The following is a 25315-nucleotide window of genomic DNA, read 5'->3' on the forward strand; positions in this document are numbered from 1 at the left end:
TTCATAGAAAATCCGTATTTAGAAATTTTCTATAAACTACCATAGTCAATTACAGAAAATTCTTAGTATTTGGTGATGAGGCGGGATGATTTATTATCGCGTGTTAATTTAACATTGGGGTTGTGCGACACAACAGCTAGAAAAGTAGGTTCGTACACTTTTTACATGCCAAAGTCAAGCACTTTCAAGGCCAATTTTTCAATTTTTCCAGTACCTTCATAGGAAGAAATTCAGAACGTTGTTTTACTTATTTTAATTAATATTTTTTGCAGCGTTTTCTTTTTTTTTTTGAAGAGTATTTTTATTTTATAGTTGTTCTGTTATCAGGGATGTTGTCTTGTTTGACTTTAAATCTGTTCAGTGTGTAAGAAACTAAATTGTTTTTATATCATACAATTCTTGTAGATCTGTGAATATATTAATTTATATTTTATGTCATTTTCAGGGATCCCCTGCAAAACATATAAAATAACTACAGAAATTACTAAATAATTTCGTGCATAATGTTTTATTATTAGCTCAGTGAGCAGAGTCTAAAGAACAGTCTTTCTAAATAGAGCTGTCCTATTGGGTGCGACCAGTAGGGAGCAGTGACGCTTCACATGACAACGCCTTTTTTTTCTGCATTTGTGCCATGGGTTATATACTCCTCAGACTGCCAAGAAACATGGCAATGGCAATATTTTCAAGCATTTAGGAGGCACCTAAAATTCAAGCAATTTCCTGACCTTGGAGACCCAAAATTTAAGCATTTACTAGGATTTAAAGCACTCGTACCAACCCTGAGCATACATAATCAATGGCGAGTTTTAAAGAATCAATACCTAACTGTACACAATTTATTTTGTGAAATATTTCAATCTGGTATATTGCTGGTTTTCAAAGAGAAAAAAAAACATACTAGTGCTGCAACATAAATTCCAATATGTCTGTAAGCAGCAATTTACCTCTTTGTGAGAATCTTTGTGGGCTTCCAGGGTCTTCATGATGGTTAACTCTGCATAGTTCTTAAAACGAGAAGGCTGATTTTTCAGGATTTCCTTCAGCACTCGCAGGGCTAAAGCTCGAATCATGTGCTAGTGGAAAAACAAAGAACAAATATTATATCTCATAACTTGTTCATATATATTGCTTCCGAGAGATAGGAATTTTAAATCCTGTGGTACCTCTACTTAGAATGTCTCTAAATATGAAAGTATATGAACGGGTAAATATTGCCTCAAGCTACAAAGGTGTTTCAGGATACAAAGTAAAAAATACAGAGCAGTACACGCTGCTTTTTGCCGCTCCCAGTTTCCTGAAAGTGAACAAACTGGCTATCGCTTATAATTTGCCTGGAAACCGGTGCGCATGAGTGTATCCCAACATGTCACTATCACAGTTCAGAGATGACAGGGAGGAGGCGTTCCCGCAAGATGGTGGAAGCACGACACAGCTATCATTCAATCAGCCCAAATTAAAGACATTTTAGCAAAATTCCATGAAGTCTCGGAATTTGTGGAAAGGAATAACAAGGAAAAAGTGTTGATAAGTCGGGCTATCACTTTTTATGTTGTCTGCTTCGCGCATTTCCGACAGAGTATTAAAAGCCGGCAAAGCAGACGTCAATTGATCAGTTTTTCAAAAAACGCAAGGCAAAAAGGTGGATCAATAATTTTATTTTCTTATTTGATTTTTGTTTTTTTACATTTACATGTTGGTTTAACATCAGGGGATGGTGAAAGTGTAACCTGTGCAGTCCTTTTGAGACATTTTGTGATAAAGGGCTATACAAATAAATGTGCCTTGACTTGACATTATGTGCCTCTGGTTTTTAATTTATCGTGCAGTAATATTGAATTGGTGAGTACATTTACCTAACACGCAAAAGATCCCCTGTTCGAGACCGGGTGGAAACATATGTTGGCTTGGAGACGGATGAGTGCCATCGGTCCCTACTTGCCCAAGACACACTAGCACACTAGTGGTGTTAAGGGATCCAAGCAACCAACTAACCAATCAATTTTAACATGTATTTGTTTCATGTTCTGATGCCCTTTTATAATTTATAAAAAATATACTGTTATTTTTTTGCTAGAATTGGAAGTTTTAAGGTCACAAAGTTACTCCGAGAACTAATTAAATTTGTAACAAGAGGTACCACAGTACATGTATTTAAAGAATCTGCTAGTTTGGATTCAGCCAACAAAATTTATTCAAAAGACAGGGTATAATGTGTAGAAACCTCTGTGGCTAAAGGCAAGCTGTATGTTATGATTAACTTTGGTAGGGATTTTACTTAGCTGGAATTTCTATCTCTAGCTCTAGAGTGAGGGTGGGCCACATTGGGTTAAAATTTTTGGCAGAAGGACCAGGCCAGGCCGGGCATAGTGTTCTCCATTGTGATTGGCTAAACAGTCGCCCGCCCCTTATCTACCAGTGTCAATGACGTTGCGGGCTGAGTTGTACATATATGCAAAACTTAACAACCCCCATTACGTATGCACGAATGATTTTCAATTTCAAGTTTCTCTAAAAGCCATCATGTCAACAAAAGCACCAAAAGGCAGAGGGATATGTTTTTTATCATCAACAAAAGTGGACTTCTAAACTCACTAAATTTGTTCTGGAGCCCTAGCAGCGAGCAAACACACTGTTTTAAAATGTAACATTTATTTAAAGCAGGGGTCTCCAACATGGTATGTTTCAAGTATTGATAATTATTTTCAAGCAATGAATTAAGGGAATAGAATAAGTATCTATCCATGTATTAAAGACATTTATTTATTTGTCTTATTATTTATTTATTTTCAGGAACTACAAAAAACTAAATTCCAATTTTGGGGGTTTATAAAGCGAATGAGCAAAAAAATGTGCACTTTTTAAGGTAGCTATCTGGCTACCTTACTAGCTTTGTAGCTAGCTATCCTGCCTTTTAGTAATTTTGCCTTTACATTGCTTGCATGCCAATAAGCTAACATTTGCCCTGTTTTGCTAATTATCAAGCAAAATTTTTGCCTCATTTCTGTCTAGTTATCTAGCTTTGTTTATAGCTTTCTGTCTTGCTGGATGGCTTTTTACTCTTTTAGCTTATATTATAGCTCCATTTAAATGTTTTAACAGTTTAGCTTGGTAGCTCGCTATCTTTCCACCTTTTTAGCTATTTAGCAGGATATCTAACTGGGCTTTTACATTTTTTGCATGTCAACAAGCCTACATTTGACCTTTTTGTGTAGTTATCGAGCAAAATGTTGGCCTCCTTTCTAGCTAGCTATGTAGCTATGTTTTAGCTTTCTGTCTAGTTATTTAGATAGCGCTTTACTTTCTCAGCTCGCTATCTAGCTCCTCTTTAGTTGTTTTTTTTACCTGTTTACCTATATAACTAACTGTCAAGCTACCTTTTCAGCTATTTAGCGAGCCATCCAGCTAAGTTACTATTTTGGAATTTGAAATCAAACTGGATGCCTATTGTGCTAATTAGTAATTAAAAGCTCTATGTATGAAAAAGGTCGGAGAGCCTTGATCTAATCAGACATCATCTTTATCTGAAACAAGAGGTGACTTACGTCTTTATCGCTTAATGTTTCCAGCAAAAGGAGAAGAATAGTTTTAAAATGTTCATCCCACACTGCAAGGTTGTCTTCTCGCGTGATCTTCAGAAGCTCCATCAGGGCGCTCTTACGTTCCTCACAGCGCTCATTGTGATTGGACAATTCCTTGAGCAGGTCGGCCACCAAGTCCGAGTTGTCCTGAACTGTTAACAGAAATTAAATAGTGGATAAAGAAAATTTCTAAAGCACACGTGTTAAAAAATGCAGTCCCATGGTTTTCAATTCGGCCTGCGAGACCACACCCAGAAAAGCACAGAAGACAAATCAACTGCAGTTTGAAATATGTCCACTTGCCAGGCACCACTCACAAAGCAACTGGAGCTGTATTACTTTCGCTCTGTCTTTCTCCCTCTTTGCCTTTCTTTCTTTCTATCTCTTTTTCTCCATTTATCTTTCTTTCTCTATATCTCCCTCTCTCTTTTTCTCTCTTCCTCTTTCCTTCTTTTTTCCACTATTCTTTCTCCATCTCTTCTCTCATCTCTTACTCTCCTTTTCTCTTTATATGCTCTTTCACTGTCGCTCTCTCTTCTTCCTTTTGTTCTGTTTCCCTATCTTTCTCTCTCTCTCTCTCTCTCTCTCTCTCTGTGTTTTTCTCTCTCCTTTGTTCTCTTTTTTTCTCCATATTTTGTTCTCTTTTCTTTTATTCTCTATTTCTCCCTGTTTTTTTAATCTTTCTTTGCTCTCTCGATTTATCCCACTCTCTCTCGTTTTGTTGTTTTGTCATTCTCTCTTTCTTATATTATTTTTGTTTTTTTAGTTGTCTCGATCTCTTTTGTTCTCTCTCTCAGCCTCGCTCTCTTGTTCTTGCTCTCTAGCGCTCTCTCATTTTGTCATTCTCTTTCTTATTTTCTTTCTGAATTTCTTTAATTCTTTCAATCTCTCTTGTTCTATTTCTCTCTCATTCTCTATTTCTCCCATTTTCTTTATTTTTTTGCTCTCTCTCTTTCTCTTTTGTCACTTTTCATTAAATGTACACTATTCCATGGTCCAAAGTAAACGTCTCCGTATGACATTTCTAATGTGCATTGTGGGTACACCTAGAAAATGCATATGCTCTTAAAGGTCTGACTGAAACCAAATCACCGCTTTGTGGTCACGTGATGTTGCCCCAAAAGTAAATCGGTGAATTATTAAATAAGACAATTGGCAAATGCTCGTAAATGTTTTTAGTTCAAACAAATACAATTTTATTATAGTGTTCACATTTTTAAAACTTGAAAATTGGATTAATCTCCTATTTCTTTTTCTCTTTAATCTACTAGTCTGTCCCCCGTGAGAGTTTTTTTTCTACCATGTGGCTAAAATGAGTGTGACACCACTGATCTAAAGAGTTGTGAACTTTGAAATATCACACCCGTCCATTCGCATATATTAATACAAAACACAGTCAAAAATGTGTGTAACACTATGAACAAGGATAACTGTTATGGAGCCCTTTAGACTGTGCAGACACGCCACTTTTTCGCTGCTTTAAAATGGAAACGAAACCCTGTTCAGCGCAAGTCGTGTTTGCTTCCTATGTAAACTATGAAAATGTAGGCATAGTGTGTAATATTTAGCGCTTCGTAGCGGTAAAAAGAAAAAAACGTTATTCAATAAAAAAACAAAAAAAAAAACAATATTGATTAAAATCAAAGGAAAAGTAGATAAATGATCATGTACAGGGTTCATACACCTTTTTCATGGCCATATTCAAGCCCTTTTTTAGCATTTTTAAAGCCAATTCTCCAATCTCTCTAGTACTCTGCATCTTGGTCTCTTCACACCTTAGCGAGCAATGACGCTTCATGCCATACTAATGTCAGCTGCCGTTTGTCACGAGGGAAGAATAAATGCAATGGTAAAGCAAAGCCACCAAAGCCGGTGTGTTGGCATAATTTTTAAGTATAATGGATTTTTTTTTCTATAGTGTCAAGACTGCCGGCAAACATTGGCAACAATTTCAAGCATTTACAAACACTTAACCCAAAATTCCAGAACTTTTCAAACCTTAAAAAAGGAAACCTTAAAAGCATTTTCAAGGGTTTTAAGCAACTGTAAGTACCCTGTTTATAATACATTTGGATACTCATATCGGTATGTCAACATTTCCCTGTCCTGCGTCTGGATAATGGGCCCTGACCACAGATGGTAATTAAAGGGTCATAGTATCTCGGGCAAAGACAAAGGATGGTTTTTCTTCCAGAAAAAGAAGGTAAGCAAGAGCAAAAACACACAAAGTGCAGGTAATTTAGGAAGTTATGAATCTTCCAAATTACTCAGCAAAGAACCATGCAGTAATTGAATGTTTACCAGAAGGTGTCACCGGGTTTTCACCACTTCCTTGACGCTGCCCTAAAAAGGAGAACGGGGTGGAGATGATATGAAAGTGGTGGAAAGGACACATTCTCATGATAACACACATAAATGTTAGATGATCATTAGATGGTTGAACAAAGGAGCAGAGGTGGGTAGAGTAGCCAAAAATTGTACTCACTTTATTAAGTAACGAAGTAACGACTTTAATGTTGCCTAATGTAGCAGAGTAAAAGTACCGTGTTTTTCTTCACAAATTTACTCAAGTGAAAGTAAAAGTATAGGGATTTAAAAATACTCGTAGAAGTGCAAAATTTCCCAAAACATACGCAAGTAAATGTAACGCAGTAAATGCACTCCGTTACCACCCACCGCTACAAAGGAGTGATACTATTCCCAGGGTTTGTACACCTTTTTAATGGCCAAATTCAAGAACTTTTCAAGCACTCTCAGGGCCAATTTATCCAGCGCTGATAAAACATTGTTTTTGTTGTTGTTGTTGACTATAAACACATACTTTGTGCAATTTTTAAGCTGTTCCTATCCATGATCTACAATCTTTTTGCATCAATGGGCTGCTAAAAATTTACACGAAATCTGCCATTCTGCTCCAACAATGCACATGCAGCTTGGCTACGTCACACTTGTTTACAAACATGGAAAAGGCTATATAGGTGTCGGGTAAAAATTGCATTCAAAATGGAAGAGAAAAAAAGAGAATGTACTGTATGTATAAAAGCAGAAAAAGGAGACAAGTTTTGACTCATTTTAATGATATTGATTGCTGTTAAATGGTCACTCAAACACATAGTAAATCTAAACTGCTGCTAATCTGTACATCTGTGGGTTTTGTTTGACTTTTTGCACTACTGGAAGTTCTTTATAGCTAGCCACTCCTTGCACATCTGTTTCTCTGCACTATTGTACTTACAGCCTTATTGTTACAGTGTTATTGTTCTGTTTACCTCACTTGTTTACCTGACTGCCCATTTTGCACATCTGGTACTATTTGCGCTACTGTAAAATACTATACATAGCCATAATTATTTAGTATATTATTAGCACTCAATACTACAACTCAATACAACATTTTATTTATATCTGTACATTCAAGGAAACTGTGTGGGTCAGATGTATCGACATTTCGTTCTGTATACACGTGTACTAGAATGACAATAAAGTAGATCTGAATCTGAATCTGAATCTGAATTGGAAATTGGAACTTGCAAGATGGCGACGCATACAATGGATGCTGCGACTCGATGCTCTCCAGCAAATCTTCTATTTACTACCGTTCTCTTGTCTTTTTTGCTTTCTTTTTTGGACACACGGGTGGCCAAAAATACTTACAGTAGGGACGAACTTATTCGATTGGGTGGGCGTCTAAATTTCGACTTTTCGGGCACTTTTTACACCGCCTATGATATCCCGAACAAGCTTCAAAGAGATTCGGCATCTTTGTGGACAACTATTCCTCCTACTAAACGACAACAAAGGCGCCGTAGAGACAGGGAACAGAAGGGTGGTTGCCGTGCGGGTAAATGTGTGAAGCGTGCGAAGTTGAAGGAGCAAGAAGGACGCAAAGATGTGACTAATTCCACCATTCATTCCTCGCCGGACAACCGACGCTTTAAACTCAACGCTCACGAACGGCGACATCTTGTGACGATCTCTACAAAGACTACAAAGACTTCAGCTAAGGCAAATGATTCAGCAAAGCTAAAATTTGGTCTCTTAAATATTAGATCGCTTGCTCCTAAAGCTTTACTTGTTGATAACATTATTCGTGATTATAAACTTAACTGTATCGGTCTTTGTGAAACTTGGTTACGCCCGGATGAATTTTTACCGCTAAATTATGCTTCTCCCCCAGACTACGTGAGTAGCCATGTAGCACGCACGTTGAAGGGTGGCGGTGTCGCACTCATTTCTGAAAAAACGCTCAAATTTAATCCTCGTACCTCTAATAATTACAAGGCGTTTGAGGCTCTTGTGATGCGGTCCTCTCTATTGTCGATTTATCTAATAACTATCTATCGCGCACCTGGGCCATACACAACTTTCTTAGACGAATTTGCTGAACTTTTGTCTGAACTAGTAACCTATGCAGACAAAATTATAATTATGGGGGACTTTAACATTCATATGAACTCCCCACTCAGTTCACTTACTGTTGCGTTTCGGTCTCTAATTGATGCATTTGGTTTTAATCAACTGGTTGATTTGCCAACCCATAAAGATGGAAACACGCTAGACTTGGTTCTGACTCGAGGAGTTTTAACCTCAAACATTATGGTGTTACCGTGTACTACCGTTATCTCGGATCATTACTTAGTTACATTTGAGGTGCTAGCTAAATGTAGCGCTAAAAAAGCTGAAGGATTTAGCGGACGCAATATAAGAACTGGCACAGTTTCTGAGCTCTTTGAACTCCTTCCTGGAGCAGTTGCGTCCTTTCCTTCATACAATGGCTCTATTGACTCACTCATGAATGAGTTTAATACTACCCTGGCTAGTGTCCTGGATTCAGTAGCGCCCATTCGGCTTAAATCACGACCTAAAAGACGCACGCCTTGGTTTAATGATGAAACTAGATCCCTTAAACGAGAATGCAGTAAATCTGAAAGAAAATGGCACGCTACCAAGCTTGAGGTTTTCCATCAAATCTGGTGTGATAGTTTGTTGAAGTATAAAGCGGCCCTTGCCTCTGCAAAATCAGCCTACCTTTCGAAGGTGATTGCGTCACAAAAGAACAATCCCAAAGTCCTTTTCGACACTGTAGCATCGCTTACAAGGCAACAGACTATCCCAGATAGCTCCACTCATTCTGCCCACGACATGATGGTCTTCTTTACTAAGAAGATCCAAAGCATACAGGAAGAAATCGCTAAAGACAGTATTACTTCAACACATACTAAAGCACTGAAATCTATAGATGCACGACATGGTGGCTGTCCAGGGATTTTGTCCCGTTTTAGTGAACTGTCACTCGATAATCTTAAACAGATGGTGAATACGGCCAAACCGACGACTTGCCAGTTCGACCAGCTTCCAGGTTCACTTATTAAAGGTCTCTTTGGCGTTCTTGCACCTTCAGTTCTAAATATTTTAAACCTATCACTCTCCTCAGGTGTAGTTCCAGCGGCTTTTAAGTCCGCCGTCATTAAACCCACACTGAAACGACCCAACCTTGATCCAGAGAACTTGTGTAATTATAGACCTGTGTCAAACCTACCGTTTCTTTCTAAAATACTTGAAAAAGTAGTAGCACAGCAGCTGAATGATTTCATGTCCGAGAACAATCTCTTTGAATCAATGCAATCAGGATTCAGGGCTAACCACTCTACTGAGACAGCTCTGATTATGGTAACCAATGATCTCCTACGGGCAATGGACTCTGGCGCATCCTCACTTTTGCTGCTGCCGGAGCTTAGGGGCCGGTCACACAGACATTTGCGGCTGAATCACGGCTAAAATTTTGCGTTTTTTTTTTGCCCGTGGTTGCCCGCGATGGAAAATGCGCAAAATTGGCCAACACGCTGTTCATCGGTGGTATGCCCGCAAAACACGCCGGCAACTGTTCCACTTCCTCATCGCGTCATTTCTGCGTCATTTTCTCGTGTGGACCACGGGTATAAAAGCTCCCGAGCCGGTGTTGTGCCCAAATCCGACTCCTACGCAACACCCCCACCCCCTAGCGTGAACGCGCATTCTGCTGCGATCGCTTTTGTTGTAAGCGTGCATTGACGTTGGTGACTTTTTCATCCGCGTTAACAAACGCATTTTGTAGAATACGATCGCACTTTATTGTTTAAATAAACGCGTTATATAGACTAGGATCTCCCAATTGTTATAATTAGCTTGCTTTATTGTTTTAATTAGCGTTTTATATAGAATACGATCGCTTTTGTTGGAACCGCAGCAGAATGCGCGTTAACGCGAGGGGGGGAGGATTTACCGTTCGATTACGTTCACAACAAAAACAAAGACGGAATGGTTTATGTTGTATTACATTCCCAACAAATGCAAGACGAAGTGGATTTGGTTATATGTTCGCCATTACATTCCCTAAAAGTGAGATAAAACGAGGTAAAAGTGGTTGTAGTAGCGAGGGGATGCAAATCTCGACAGGGATGCATTTCTCGGATACCACCGGGCTGTAGAAATCATAACCGCTCAAGACACAGTCCCGTGAAGATCAAGATTTCAAGCTATGGCATCATTTTTATTTTATTATCTTGAAAAGAAATGTCAAGAAATAAAAATGGATTAAGACGAGGTCACTACGCTGACGGGGATCCATGTTCACCCCCTTGACGTCACGAGCACAAATGACGTGTGCTCGTCAAATCGCGCTGTATATATGCGGAGAAAGGCGTTTGACTGTCACACGCGTAACAAGCTAATTTCACGTAATAACACCGCGATACAGGCGCAGAACATGCTATTACCATGCTCCACCCACGATTACCCGCTGAAATTTCCCGTCCTACCCATGTGTAACCACGCCCTGGCCGCGGCCAGAGCACGTCGTTCCGCGTCATTTCCGCGTCATTACCTCGTGTTGACCACGTGTGCGGCACGCGGTTTAACACGTGCTCAAACTTTTGAGCAGCTCAAAAGTCTTGCGCGCGGCCAACCTCGTGTGAATTTCCGACCGCGAGTAAAGCACTGCTGTATCTCGTCTATATGGCGGTCTCAAAACGTCCAACAGCGCCCAACAGCAGCTGCCTCACGGCCAGAAATTTCTGGCCGTGGTTCAGCCTCGATACGCTCGTGAAAGGCTGTGTACCCGCGCTCATAAGGATTAAGCAGCGCAAAACCATTTCGCGCTGCCACCCGCGCGCGAATTTCCGACCTCGTGTTAAGCACTGCCGTATCTCGTCTGAATGGCGATCTCAATGCGTCCAATAGCGTCTGCCTCAAAGGCAGAAATTTCTGGCCGTGATTCAGCCGCAAATGTCTGTGTGACCGGCCCCTTAGTGCTGCATTTGACACAGTGGACCATAATATCTTGCTAGAACGGTTGGAAAAATGGATTGGTCTCTTACATATCACTCTCCTCAGGTGTAGTTCCAGCAGCTTTTAAGTCCGCCGTTATTAAACCCACACTGAAACGACCCAACCTTGATCCAGAAATATTAAGTAATTACAGACCTGTGTCAAACCTACCTTTCCTCTCTAAAGTACTCGAAAAAGTAGTGGCACAGCAGCTGAATGCTTTCATATCCGAGAATAACCTTTTTGAATCCATGCAATCAGGATTCAGGGCTAACCACTCTCCTGAGACAGTTCTGATCAAGGTAACAAATGATCTCCTAATGTCAATGGATTCTGGCGCTTCATCACTTCTGCTGCTGCTGGATCTTAGTGCTGCTTTTGACACAGTGCACCACAATATCCTACTAGAACGGTTGGAAAAATGGATTGGTCTCTCAGGAACCGTCCTCTCGTGGTTCAGATCCTACCTCTCAGATAGGACGCACTGTGTTAAATATGGTGAAATGACATCTGAGCCCTTTAATGTTACCTGCGGTGTTCCACAGGGTTCAGTGCTTGGCCCCCTTCTTTTCAACATTTACATGCTTCCATTAGGTGACATTATTCGCAAGTACAATATCAGCTTCCACTGCTACGCAGACGACACTCAACTCTATCTTCCGTTGGAGGAATCTTCCACACTAAACTGTGGAAATTTGGAGGCCTGCCTCACTGAGATAAAAGAGTGGATGTCACTCAATTTCTTGCGTCTTAACTCTGAAAAGACCGAAATGTTAGTCATTGGTCCATCTAAATGCCGTGACTTATTCTCAAAAACTGCTGTGAACATTGACAAATGTCACATCACACAGAGTGACTCAGTTAAAAATTTAGGTGTCATATTTGACCCTGATCTAACCTTTGAGATGCAGAAAGAAAGAAAATTACTAGAACCGCTTTCTTCCATCTTCGTAACATTGCCAAAATCCGTTCAATACTGTCTCAGTCTGATGCGGAAACTATAATTCATGCATTTGTTACCTCCCGTCTCGATTACTGTAATGCACTACTCTCCGGTCTCCCGAAGTCCAGAATCAAGTCTCTTCAGCTAGTACAAAATGCCGCAGCGAGGCTTTTAACTAGGACAAAAAAGTACGATCACATAACACCGATTTTGGCTAACTTGCACTGGCTCCCAGTTAGCCAAAGATGTGACTTCAAGGTTCTCTTAGTATTGTACAAAATCATACATGGACTTGCTCCCTCTTATCTTTCAGATCTGATCTGCCCCTATGTCCCGGTCCGAAGCCTACGATCTGAGAGTGCCGGTCTTCTGGTGATCCCGAGAGCAAAGAAGTGTTCTGCTGGTTCGAGAGCGTTCTCCATCCGGGCACTGGTGCTGTGGAATGCTCTTCCCTCTGAGATCCGATCTGCAACCTCAGTGGAAATGTTTAAATCTAAACTTAAAACTCACTTCTACTCCATTGCATATGAATAATAACCTACTCTTCTTGTCGGCTGAAAAATAGTCTGTGTAATATAGTGTACTAATCTGTGAAGCCCTTAGAGACTTATTGTGATTAAGGGCTATACAAATAAAAATGACTTGACTTGACTTGACTTATGGTTCAGATCCTACCTCTCAGATAGGACACACTGCGTTAAATATGGCGAATTGACATCTGAGCCCTTTAGTGTTACCTGTGGTATTCCACAGGGTTCAGTGCTTGGCCCCCTTCTTTTCAGCATTTATATGCTTCCACTAGGTGATATTATTCGCAAGTATAATATCAGTTTCCATTGCTACGCAGATGACACTCAACTCTATCTCCCGATGGAGGAATCTGCCACACTAAACTGTGGAAATTTGGAGTCCTGCCTAACCGAGATAAAAGAGTGGATATCACTCAATTTCCTGCGTCTTAACTCTGAAAAGACTGAAATGTTAGTTATTGGTCCATCTAAGTCCCGTGACTTATTCTCTAAAACTGCTGTGAACATCGACAATTGCCATATCACACAGAGCGACTCACTTAAAAATTTAGGTGTCATATTTGACCCAGATCTGTCCTTTCAAACACATGTGAAGAAAATTACTAGAAACGCTTTCTTCCATCTTCGTAACATTGCTAAAATTCGTCCTATACTTTCTCAGTCGGATGCGGAAATCATAATTCACGCGTTTGTTACCTCCAGTCTCGACTACTGTAATGCACTACTTTCCGGTCTTCCAATGACCAGATTCAAGAGTCTTCAGCTGGTACAAAATGCTGCAGCGAGAATTTTAACTAGGACAAAAAAGTACGATCACATCACCCCAATTTTGGCTAACCTGCATTGGCTCCCTGTTAGCCTAAGATGCGATTTTAAGGTTGTCCTATTACTATACAAAATCATACATGGACTTTCCCCCTCATATCTTTCAGATCTGATTTCCCCCAATGTCCCGGCCCGAAGCCTTCGTTTTGAGAGCCCCAATCACCTGGTGATCCCAAGAGCCAAGAAGTGTTCCACTGGTTCGAGAGCGTTCTCCATCCGGGCATTTGTTGTGTTGTGGAATGCTCTTCCCCCTGAGATCCGATCTGCTGCCTCAGTGGACATGTTTAAGTCTAAGCTTAAAACTCACTTCTACTCTATAGCATATGAATAACCTAAACTTCGTATATGTAATAACTTGTGAATCCCTTTGAGACTATTTGTGATTAAGGGCTATACAAATAAAAATGACTTGACTTGAATTAGCATAATTTGTAAATATGAAGTTGTTACAATATAGCCATTCCCAAAATTTTTGGGCATGAAGAAGTTAGCATTGCGGACAGTGTTTACAGCTAGCTTGCGCTAAGTCACCAATAGTTTCTAGAGCTAGCATGAGTAAACATAGCTTCAACCTCTCATCGCTAATACTTGGGCTGGCGTATATTATCTCATATACCATATTTGCGTAGCCAGCCCAACACCTTGCTAGCGGCGCACATAGCTGTTAGCATCCTCTCGCTAGCATCCACTCTTTGGAATTCACCATTTACCCATGGTTAAAGGTAATGTGGGTCGGGCTCCCTCAAGCCACCCTGGACAGTCCCTGCTTAGTCCCTACTAACCTCTGAAAAAGTCCTTGTTTCCATGACTACCCATAGAAATGAATGGGCCCATGTATTCCAGATGGGAGACTCTCAAAATACATTAGTCCGGATGGGGACTTTTTTTGTTCTCCGGGGCCCCTTGCGGATAAGCGAGACTCGTATCGCTTATCCGTATCGTCGCAGGGAAGTCCTGATTGGGCCGGAATTTGTGGTATATGAATCGTTGGGCTACTCCAAAAGCTCTGGGAGGAGAGGCCCGTCAAACTTCGGCGGAAGAAGATAGATATAATAATAAGAAGAAAACTGGGGATTATAATAGTTGTGCTTGCAAAGTAAGCACAACTACATTGCCCTGTGCTTACAGCACTTGGCAATGTAGTCGTGCCTTGCTGAAGCAATCACAACTAATAATAGGGAATCACACTTCTCAGCCTCCCTGGTAAGGTCTATTCAGGGGTACTGGAGAGGAGGGTCCGCCAGGAAATCGAATCTCGGATTCAGGAGGAACTGTGTGGTTTTTCGTCCTGGCCGTGGAACACTGGACCAGCTCTATACACTCTGCAGGGTCTTTGAGGGTGCATGGGAGTTTGCCTTTCCGGTCTACATGTGTTTTGTGGACTTCCTCGGGAGGCCCTGTGGGGGGTGCTTCGGGAGTATGGGGTACCACACAGTCTTATCCGGGCTTTGCGGTCCCTGTATGCCCAGTGCCAGAGTCTGGTCCGCATTGCCGGCAGTAAGTCGGATTGGTTCCCGGTGGGGGTTGGGCTCCGCCAGGGCTGCCCTTTGTCACTGATTTTGTTCATAACTCTTATGGACAGAATTTCTAGGCGCAGCCTTGGCGGGGATGGATTCCGGTGAGTCCCCGCCGGCCCTTGAAAATCCGGGGGAGAAGGTGTAAATTTTCCGCCAGGCCGTACCCATATCCGCAGCAGGTCTCCAAGGTGAACAGCCTCTAGCATGTTAGAACAAGGCGGGTAAGGGAAGTCGGATCCGTAACTTCGGGACAAGGATTGGCTCTAAGGGCTGGGTCCGTCGGGCCGGGGTGCGAAGTGGGGCTGGGCCCGCGCCGCGGTCGGGGAAGCCGCTGCCTCGCTGCCCCGCCGCCGGCCCCTACCCCCCGCCCGAGCCGGTGTGTCGGCTCGCGGATTTCCGCCTGGGTTCCGGCGCGCCGGGTGTAGCGCGCCGCGTCGCGAGCACAACTACATTGCCCTGTGGTAGTCGTGCCTTGCTGAAGCAATCCCAACTAATAATGTTCTCACCATACGTAATTATGTCGATTGGAGGGACATTCTCAAGTACAGAACATTACGCTTATTTCTCATTTATTTTGCCTTTTAACAAGTTTAGCACCTTTAAGTGCCGTCATTTCATTCTGGTGGTCTGAGACCACGCCCAAAGAGGCATGATCTGGTTAAGCGTCCCTGGTACATATAAAAAGAGTAGCTGAGCGACAGCTCGTCCTCTTTTTCTCCTACCTGGCTGACTCATCGCGCAGCCGTGCGGGCCTGCTCTGCAGCCGTCCGGGCCCGCTCTACGGCCTTGAGTTCAGCACGTGGGCCACATGTTGCGACCATTCAGAGCACAAGACCAAATCTCTCCACAACAAGTAAGATGACGGCATTGGATTTAACTCCATGTTTGCTGGTTCTTGGGAATGAACATACAAGGGAATTTCCCCAAATCGAAAAGCATTAGAGCAGAAACTTTCCTTTGTGCTAGTAACTTCCAGACTTTCAGCGATCGAAAACTCCTATAATCTCTGCCGCTTCCGCTCCCCTTTTTTTCCTATTATTAATTCTCTGTGTTAATAAATTTTGTGTCCTATGTCAAACGGCCTGGTTCATTAATCCATTTTCTTGGGATTAGTAATTCAAATCACAATTCAAAGAACTCAAAGTAATAACTTAAGTTATTCTTATCAGTGTAGGAAATTCAAGCATCATTCAGAAAAAAAATATTTATGGTGGAGCAATTTGAGCATGCAACTTTTAGTCAGGTGCAGTTTATAGTCTGAAATTTACGTTACCTTTCTCCAGATCTTCAAATTTTAAAAGGATGAGAAAAGATAGAAATTTAAGTTGACTTGAACTTGAGTGCTGTAGTCTTTATAATAACATAGAAAAAAAACAAACAATAATAAAGTCAGATGAACTCACAGTCCTGGAACTGCTCCACATCATCGTCAAAAACAGCCTCCATAAGGGCACTTTTGTCGTAGGTGCAGATTGTTTCTCCATGGCCATAAGGTGAACACTCTTGACTTCTTGGCCCAGACAAAGAGCGCGCTGATGGCGTATTGAGCAATGAAGTTTTGTTGTCCAAAGCTGTACGACCTCCCTCCGGTACATCCAAGCCCAGACGAGCATCAGAACAGGGTGTCGAAGGTGTTCCTTCTTTACCTGCCTAACGATTACAACACAGGAGTGGGGGTAGATAAGCAACATGTGTATTATTTGTATTATTATTTACAAAAGTATTGCTCTGGTACCTAGGAACTATATAATCAGGGGTTGTAATATTTTTCCATGTCCAAATTCAAGCACTTTTCAAGCACTTTCAATGGTTTCAGTACCTTCAAAGGAAGTAAACCAATCAAGAGAATGACAATATAACAATGTCATAGAAAACCCTCATAGTTTTCTTTTCTTTTCAATATTTGATACAATAAGAAATAAAACGTTTATTTTTTTATAATTGAAGTAATATTATTCAGTGTTGGCTTTCAGTTTAATTTGGAAACGTTTTATTTGAAATATTCCAATATATTTGTGAGTTAATAATTATATAATTGATTTTGATCAGTTTCGATATAAAATAATAATAATTTTGCATAGTCAATTACCTGCAATATATGCCGATTGAGATTTTTCGTTTTCCGGAGTTCCGTTTAGCGGAGTGGATGACGTCACACGCTACGCGGGGAATCGGAGATGAGGTTAGCTCCGGTAGCTACCGGTAGCTCCACGTTAGCGTCCGAACTGCTAGACGTGAGCCACGTTTACGTAAAATACAGAAAACTGTACTGTACGCTTTGACGTTTTTCACCAACACAGCCAGTTCGTCTGTCTTATTTGGTATAGAGTTCGTATTTACCATGATTACGGACAGTACCGAAGGCTTATAACGCCGCTTAGCCTTAGCTTCGGCACCGCATCCACGATAGGGCCCCCTCATCACGCCGGTGCGAGAATTCTTCAGGGCAAGGAGTTGATCCCTCGGATAAACGCATTTTTCTGCGTTAAAACCCATAACGATGTGATAGAAAGTAATCCAAAGTGTACGGACGGCACCGAAGACTTCTTTTTTTTTTCCCTCCGTTTTTGTGACCCAACCGTAACACCGTAGTGGGTTCAAGAAAACCGTACTCATTACGGCAAAACCTTAGTACTTGGCAGGTATGCATTCAATATTACAACTGGCTGCGGATATTTTGATTTTTGTTTTACTTATTTTGATGTATATATTTTGTGTGTTTTTTAAGAGGATCTGTGTCTAAATTGTGAATATTATTTTGCATTTTATCATTTGTTTATATAACTGAAGAGTTAATATTTTTATGTTTTTATTGTATTGCCTATTCAGGGATTTTGTGTTGTTCTTTGACTTGAAATCAGTTCAGTTTGTAAAAATCTAAAATTGTTTTGTATTTTACATTTTTTTTTTAATAAATTTATATTTCATGTGTTTTGCAGGGATCCTCTGCAAAACACATACAATCCGTAACTACTAAATAATTTGGTGCATAATGTTTTATTAGCCAGCTTTCTTCAGTGAGCTGAGTAGAAAAAGCTTCTCAAAAATATCTGTATTTGCCATGACTAGTCTGATGAACCTGTCCTCTTGGATGCGACAGCAAGGGGCAGTAACGCTTCACATGACAACTCGATAATGAGAACTGGAGCCACATTTTTAAAAAATTTCTTCATTCAAAAGAGCGATCTATCTAGTCAGACATGAAGAAATGATTTTCAGATTCTAATAAAATGTGACTCACGGCATCGTCTCGCTTGCCATTTCGTCTGATTGATTCGTTCAAGTCCTCCTGGCTGCGGTAGCTAAAGCTCTGGATGGCCTCAGTCACACCACGGAGGGAGCTGTAAATGTCCTCCGAGTTCATGTTCTCTGTGTCGTACTCCATTACGCTTAAATAAAGTTAGACCAAATAGAGAAAATCAGATGTCATCTTTTGATGTTTTGTCACCATATAAAACATTTCTTTAGTTATCCAAAAGTGAAGTGCGGGGTTCGTACACTTTTTTCATGGCCAAAATCAAGCAATTCTCAAGCACTTTCAAGGCCAATTTTGTATGCAAAAACCATATACCAGCATGTAAATTACACCCTGAATTTCCAAATAAATTAAGCACCGACAAATGCACCGAATTTAAAGAAGTCAAAAACCTAAACAACAAAAGCATCACAAAAACAACAATGCAAAGTATGTGCGGCTAATAAGTTACCAGGTACACTTACTGGTGTTCTCTGGACAAATACATCCTATTTGTTTACAGGGTTCATACACTTTTTTCATGGCCAAATTCAAGCACTTTCAAGGCCAATTTTTCGAGTACCTTCAGAGGAATAAACACAACGCCGATCAAGGAATGTTTTTTGGTTGACTTTGATCACTAAAATAAAGTATCCATCTCGCTGCTCGCACATTCTTTGTGCTAGTTTGCGCTCTTTCTATGATCTACGATCTTTCTGTGTCAATGGGCTGCTATAAACTGACTTGAATTCTGATATATTTTAATAAAGCACGCACAGCATCAATACGTCATACTTGTTTACAAACACGTTTTTAAAGGATCTGTTCCTAAATTGGTGAAAATAGAATTGAAAATATTTAATTTTTTTTGCATTTTATCATTTATTTATAGCACAGAAGAGTTAATATTTTTAATTTATATTTGATTGTTCTGTATGTTCAGGGACTGTGTTGTTGTTGTTCAACTGTAAATCTGTTTAGTGTGTAAATATTTAATACTTTTTTTATCTTGACTTTTTTCATGTAGATCTGTGAAAACTTTTTTACATGACAACGGCCCAAATGACAAACCACCAAAGCAGGCATGTCAGTGTCATTTTCAAGCACTTTTTCTAAATGTTCAACATTTATTGCTCTCCTGGATTTACTACACTCACGGTTGTGAGAAGACCATGGTTACGTATCATTAATGGACGTGAAGGCTGCAAGAGAACTTAGGTGAGCTGTGCGGATTTATATTTTCCCGGTATCTTGTTTTAGAACGATCTTGATGTTTCTGTGATGAGTCTATTTTTAAACTAAATTCAATTCAAAGTGTTTATTGTCATATGCACAGTAAAGTTTCCCTGCACAATAAAATTCTTACATTGCTGTCCACACAGTTGCCAGCAAAAAATAAAATGGAAACTAAGAAATGTTTGTTTTGTCAACGATCCCATTGTAGCGCCTTATAATCCAGTGCTCCTTATGTATGGAAAATATAGGACCAAAAACTATTTTTTAGGGGTGCGCCCTATAACCCGGTGCACCTTATAGTGCGGAAATTACGGTACTCCATGATGAAAACCCACGGAACAAACAGTAATCACGGGAAATGCCAGCAAACCACTCAGAGCAATTTGATTGGGTGAGGTGGGCGGATCTTTGCACACAGCGCAAGGCACTCCCTTCTCTCTCTTGCTCAGTGCAGTCTGCACCGAAGGTAAATATGATGATATCCTGATCTTTGCTTGCACCTTATTCTGAAACCATTATTTACGACAAAGTGGCCGGTTGAAATAACCCTAAACACTCTTAAGTAACTGAGGGTGGGGGACATATTTTAAATTGTATATTTATATTGACATGGGACACAGGCTCTGGCGATCGATAGATAGATAGAAAGTAAAAGTAAAGTGTTTGAGAAAATTATCTCAGATGCCATATGGAAATTTATACAGGAGCACAATCTTTTTACGTTTAAACAACATGGGTTTAGGTCCGGACATTCTACCATGACTAACTTAATAGCTCATTTGAATAATATTACCAGTATGTTTTTTGTTCACAATATGGCTGGTCATGTTGTTTACTTAGACTTTTGCAAGGCTTTTGATAAAGTGTCTCATAACAAGCTTTTACAAAAACTGAAATGCTATGGTATTAGGGGAAAACTGCTTCAATGGATAACAGCATATTTGTCAAATCGTAAACAATGCGTAAAAATTGATGATGTTCTTTCAGCGTGGTCGGAAGTTTGTAGTGGGGTACCGCAGGGCTCAGTACTAGGACCATTATTATTTCTGTTTTTTGTGAACTACCTACCTGAGGCCATTCAAAGTAGTGACATCTCAATTTTTGCCGATGATGCTAACTGTCGGCTTTCTTACCAAAAACCCAGGTGACAGGAACAATTGATTCTCTCCAAAATGACATTAAATCAGTTTTTCTTTGGTCCGAAAAGTGGCAACTGCAATTGTCATCTCATAAATGCTTAGCACAGTCGTTTTTACATGGTTCTGTTCCGCTGTATAACATTAATGATCATGATTTGCATGTTGTTACTGAACATAAGGATCTGGGTGTCACTCTTACTTCAAACTTAAAGTTTATCACGCATATTGCCAAAATTACCAACAAAGCCAATAACATAGCATCAAACATTTACAGAAACTTTTACAAGAACCCAGCATTCTTACATCGAATGTTTTGCGTTTATGTTAGAATATAACAGCGTTGTGTGGAACCCTTACTTACTCAAGGACATTAACCTACTGGAAGGAGTTCAACGACGGTATACGAAGCGGATACCTGGGATGCACAGCTTGTCATATCCGGAAAGACTACAAAGACTGAACTTGGACTTTTTGGATCTCCGTAGAATTCGATTTGATTTAATTTTTGTGTTCAAAGTACTGCATGGAACGATCGATGTGCCTTTTGATCAATTTTTTGAGTTCTGTCGTGTTGATGGTTTACGTGGTCACAGATATAAGTTACGGGTGCCTAGACCAACCAGCAACTTGCACGGAAACTTTATTTCTTTCAGGATACCAAAAATTTGGAATTTTTTGCCTGACCGGGTTATTACTGCAAATACGGTGCAAACCTTTAAGCAAAGGTTGTCAGAAACAGATCTGTCAAATTTCCTTAGGGGAGGGGGCGTAAGGTGACCATATTTGGCCATGCTCACTCTCAGCATTAGTTTTTCTTTTTGTGTCATGTTTTGATTAATGTATCCAACAATACCTTCAATAAACATTTCATTTAGATAGATAGATAGATAGATAGATAGATAGATAGATAGATAGATAGATAGATAGATAGATAGATAGATAGATAGATAGATAGATAGATAGATAGATAGATAGATAGATAGATAGATAGATAGATAGATAGATAGATAGATAGATAGATAGATACTTTATTCATCCCCGTAGGGAAATTCACACTTCCAGCAGTCTACCCCGTTGTTTATTAACAGATTAACATGATGCCCTAGGGGTGCTTGTAGCGGAGTGGATGACGTCACGCTAGTCCATTTCATAGATTTTAGCAAATCATCAAACGCCACACAGTGAAATAAAAGTTGCTGAAGGATTAGCTTTTGTCTTTAAATACATGGTGTGGCTCTCTCTCACATTGTGGCGTAACACCGCAACTGCAGTTTGCCGACGGAAAAGCCGCCAATAAACAGTGGCGGGATGTCAATCAATTCAGTTGACTGAGTTTGCTGAGGCAGATCAGAGGCGTGTTCAGGAGAGTGAGTGATTGCTATCGCGAGCTATTGCTAGCTTCTGAACGGCCAGTGATTATTGAGCGCTCGCGTGCCCGAGTAATCACGGGAGAAAGACCGCTTACTTTGATTTCCAACATGGCGTCGACAGTGCAGAAGATGGAGGATCTCACCCTGACGAGTGCTGTTGGCGATGTAATATATCGTCTTACATTGCCTGGTAATGTTTGTGAACAATGCAAGACAGGTATGACCCTTCCACTGCGTTTAGGATAACCTTAACTGTGTCAATATGCGAACTGTCGCTCATATCAGCCAACTCGCTCAAAGCAAGCTGTAGAACGAAATCCATTGTACTGTCGTCGGCCATTTTGGATCAGTAAGGCAATCACAGTGAGCGATTACAAAACGTTCAGCAGTGCGCGGCAAGCGATTATCAAGAGACTACATGTCTGATCACTCTCCTGAACACGCCTCAGATGCCTCACAATGTTAAAGCAGGAAGAACATTGAAGTGTGCAGTCGCAATTTTATTATTATTTTTTCTGGCATAGAGAGCAATTTTAAACTAAAAGAAAAATACACCTCATCTGCTGTATTTCCTCTTAGTTTTCCATGTCTTGTCCTAGTTTACCAAGACTAATCCACCACCTAGCAAAAAGTATGGAATCATCAGTCATGGGAAAATACTCCAATATTCTATTCTGTCGAACAAACATTAGAAATAAAGCATTAAGAAATAATAAAGTTTTTCAAAAGTGCAACTCCTTGGCATTCAGAAACACTAAAAGAAATGAAAACTTTGTGGTGGACAGTGAATAATACTTTTATAGACCAAGCACAGGGAAAAAATATGGCATCATTCCATTCTGAGGAAAAAAACATGGAATCGTGAAGAATATGTCATTAGTATTTAGTTGCACTTTGGCTTTGGATTTTCTGTCAGCTTGCAGTCTCTGAGGCATGGACTTGATGAGTGACAAACAGTACTCTTCATCAATTTGGTGCAAACTCTCTTTGATTGCAGTTGCCAGATCATCTTTGCAGTTCGGAGCCTTGCTGCAGACATTTTTTTTTTGAATTTCCACATGATCTGGGCTATTTGCAGGCCATGACATTGACTGGATGTGTCTTTCTCCAAGGAATGTTTTCACGATTCTTTCACTGCGACATGATGCATTGTCATTTTGAAAATAAGTTCATCATCCCCAAACATTTTTACAATGTTTTTTTTCAAAGATAACAAATTAGAGCTGCGTCCACAGGCCAATGATTGTTACCATACCTTGGAGACATTCCTCCATGTGAACAGTTGGTTAGAGAGGTCAGTGGGCTGGTTCGACTGGTCACATGACGAGCTGCCAAGCGACCAATGGTGTTACTTGGAGACCCCTAAGAAGCAACCACCCAAAAAAAGGTTATTAGTACAATACATGTAGAGGAAACAGTATTGACCCTTTAAACACACGTGGCCCAACCACGTGACGATACCATGGCAGACAGCAGTAAACCCTAGTACAGTAGGACCGCTACTTTACGGTTCCACGTTTGCGGGTTCAGAGCTTCGTGGGTCTAAAAAAAATTAATAATAATATATGTATATATGTATATATATATATATATATATATATGTATATATATATATATATATATATATATATATATATATATATATATATATATATCATCTCATTAGCCACACCGCTTATCCTCAGTAGGGTCGCGGGGGTGCTGGAGCCCATCCCAGCAATCATCGGGCTTTGGGCAGGGGACACCCTGAACTGGTTGCCAGCCAATCGCAGGGCACACGGGGACAGACAACTCACTCGCTCATTCACACCTAGGGACAATTTGGACCGGCCAATTCACCTGAAATGCATGTTTTTGGAATGTGGGAGGAAACCGGAGTGCCCGGAGGAAACCCCTCGCAAGCATGGGGAGAACATACAAACTCCACACAGGAGGTCTGGAGCTGGATTTGAACCCACGCAGGAGGTTCCCATGACTTGAACTGTGCCGCACATGTGCTAACCACTGCGCCGCCGTGCTATATATTTATTTTTTAAAACATTTTTAAGGGGTGTCGCTACTTCATGGTTCCACGTTCGCGGGTTCAGAGCTTTGCAGGTCTAAAGAATAATAATAATAATAATAATAAAAAAAAAAATTAAATATTTTTTTAAGCATTTTTGAAGGGGCGTCGCTACTTTGCGGATTTTCACTTTTCGCAGGTGGTTTTGGTCCCCATTAACCGTGACAACCGAGGGATTACTGTAAACCAGGGGTCGGGAACCTATGGCTCGCGAGCCAGATGTGGCGCTTTTGATGATAACATCTGGCTCGCAAATCTGGCTCGCAGATTTGGGTTTAAAAAAATTATCGTTTGTTTAAATGCATCCATCGATTTTCTATTGATCATGTCTTGTGCAGAGTTGCAGTTGCATGAGCGATTGTCTATTTTAATTGGATGATAATACTCTATGTTGGCCGTTACTGGGGGCACAGGTACACGCACCCTTTTGCGTCCATTGGCACTTGGCCGTTGGTCATTAGCTAGAAGCTAACTCTTCGAGGGAGAAGATGGCGAAACGAAAAACAGGTGATGAATATCGTACATTTCAGGACGAATAGACCGAAGAATTTGCCTTTGTGAAGATGTATGCCTAATTTGCAATGACAAAATTGCATTGATGAAACAGTTGAATGTTGAGCGGCACTTCGACACACGCCATGCCTCCTTTGCACGGTCTGCTTTTGCACAGCAATGTGCGCTGGTTGTCAAGAGGAAAGGTGCTCAGCCGTTTTACGGCTTGCCTCAACGAAATACGGATTTTTCTTGAAATGAAAGGCAACGAGCATCCTGAGGTAGCGAAAACTGAGTGGCTCCTCAAGTTTTATTATCTCGTGGATATTACCGAACATCTAAACCAGCTCAACGTTAAAGTGCAAGGCGTTGGAAATACAGTGTTATTCCTTCAACACGCTGTGTTTGCTTTTGAAAACAAGCTGGAGCGCTTCATCAAGGATTTTGAAACAGGTCGCTTACTACATTTTGAAAAACAGAGTTTACAGAGGCATACACAACAAGTGAGCCCACTCAAAACATATCCACCAGCTAGCTGGCTTCACATCCGGTCTCCTCCAGTCGTTCAAAGCGCACTTAGGAGAATTTCGTGAGCACTGTGGTCTTATTAAGTTCATCACCCATCCAAACGAGTGTTCACTGAACACAGCCGACCTGAGTTGCATTCCTGATGTCTCCCTGGTAGATTTTGAAGCAGAAGTGGCTAACCTGAAGGCCTTAGAGATGAGGATGAGCAAGTTCAAATCACTGAATGAAGAATTGGAAAGAATTGCACGACAGAAAGCGGAGTTGGCGAGCAAGCACATGAGGACAGAAATGGACAAACTTCAACCCAAAGACGAGCTGATTCTCAAAGCTTGGAACGCGCTTCCAGTCACATCCCACACACTGAGGCGTGTGAGTATTGGTGTATTGACAATGTTTGGATCGACGTATTCATGTGAGCAGTCATTTTCACATCTCAAAAACATCAAGTCTAACCTACGATCACGTTTAACGGATGAAGGCCTCAATGCCTGCATGAAGCTTAAACTCACCAAGTACCAACCAGACTAAAAAACCATCGGCAAATTCATGCAG

General features: G+C 40.7%; 1 protein-coding gene across 19 annotated transcripts in view; it reads right to left on the reverse strand.

Annotated features, from left to right (window-relative positions):
- Positions 1–25315, reverse strand: part of clasp1a (cytoplasmic linker associated protein 1a) — a 155313-nt gene that overhangs the window by 10716 nt on the left and 119282 nt on the right. For 16 of the 19 annotated variants that reach the window (XM_088352991.1, XM_088352994.1, XM_088352996.1 and 13 more), the window contains 6 exons: positions 22937–23043; positions 17943–18090; positions 16105–16351; positions 5883–5924; positions 3546–3733; positions 948–1076 (listed from right to left, as the gene is read on the reverse strand). In XM_088352991.1, the coding sequence (XP_088209117.1) occupies positions 948–1076; positions 3546–3733; positions 5883–5924; positions 16105–16351; positions 17943–18090; positions 22937–23043 (861 nt within the window). Of the gene's footprint in view, positions 1–947; positions 1077–3545; positions 3734–5882; positions 5925–16104; positions 16352–17942; positions 18091–22936; positions 23044–25315 lie in introns of those variants that run through there. The other 3 variants (XM_088352984.1, XR_015852710.1, XM_088352997.1) reach the window with 3 other exon arrangements.

This window comes from Urocampus carinirostris, chromosome 14 (assembly GCF_059441175.1).
Source record: "Urocampus carinirostris isolate Australia breed hairy pipefish chromosome 14, RoL_Ucar_1.0, whole genome shotgun sequence".
NCBI lineage: Eukaryota > Metazoa > Chordata > Actinopteri > Syngnathiformes > Syngnathidae > Urocampus > Urocampus carinirostris.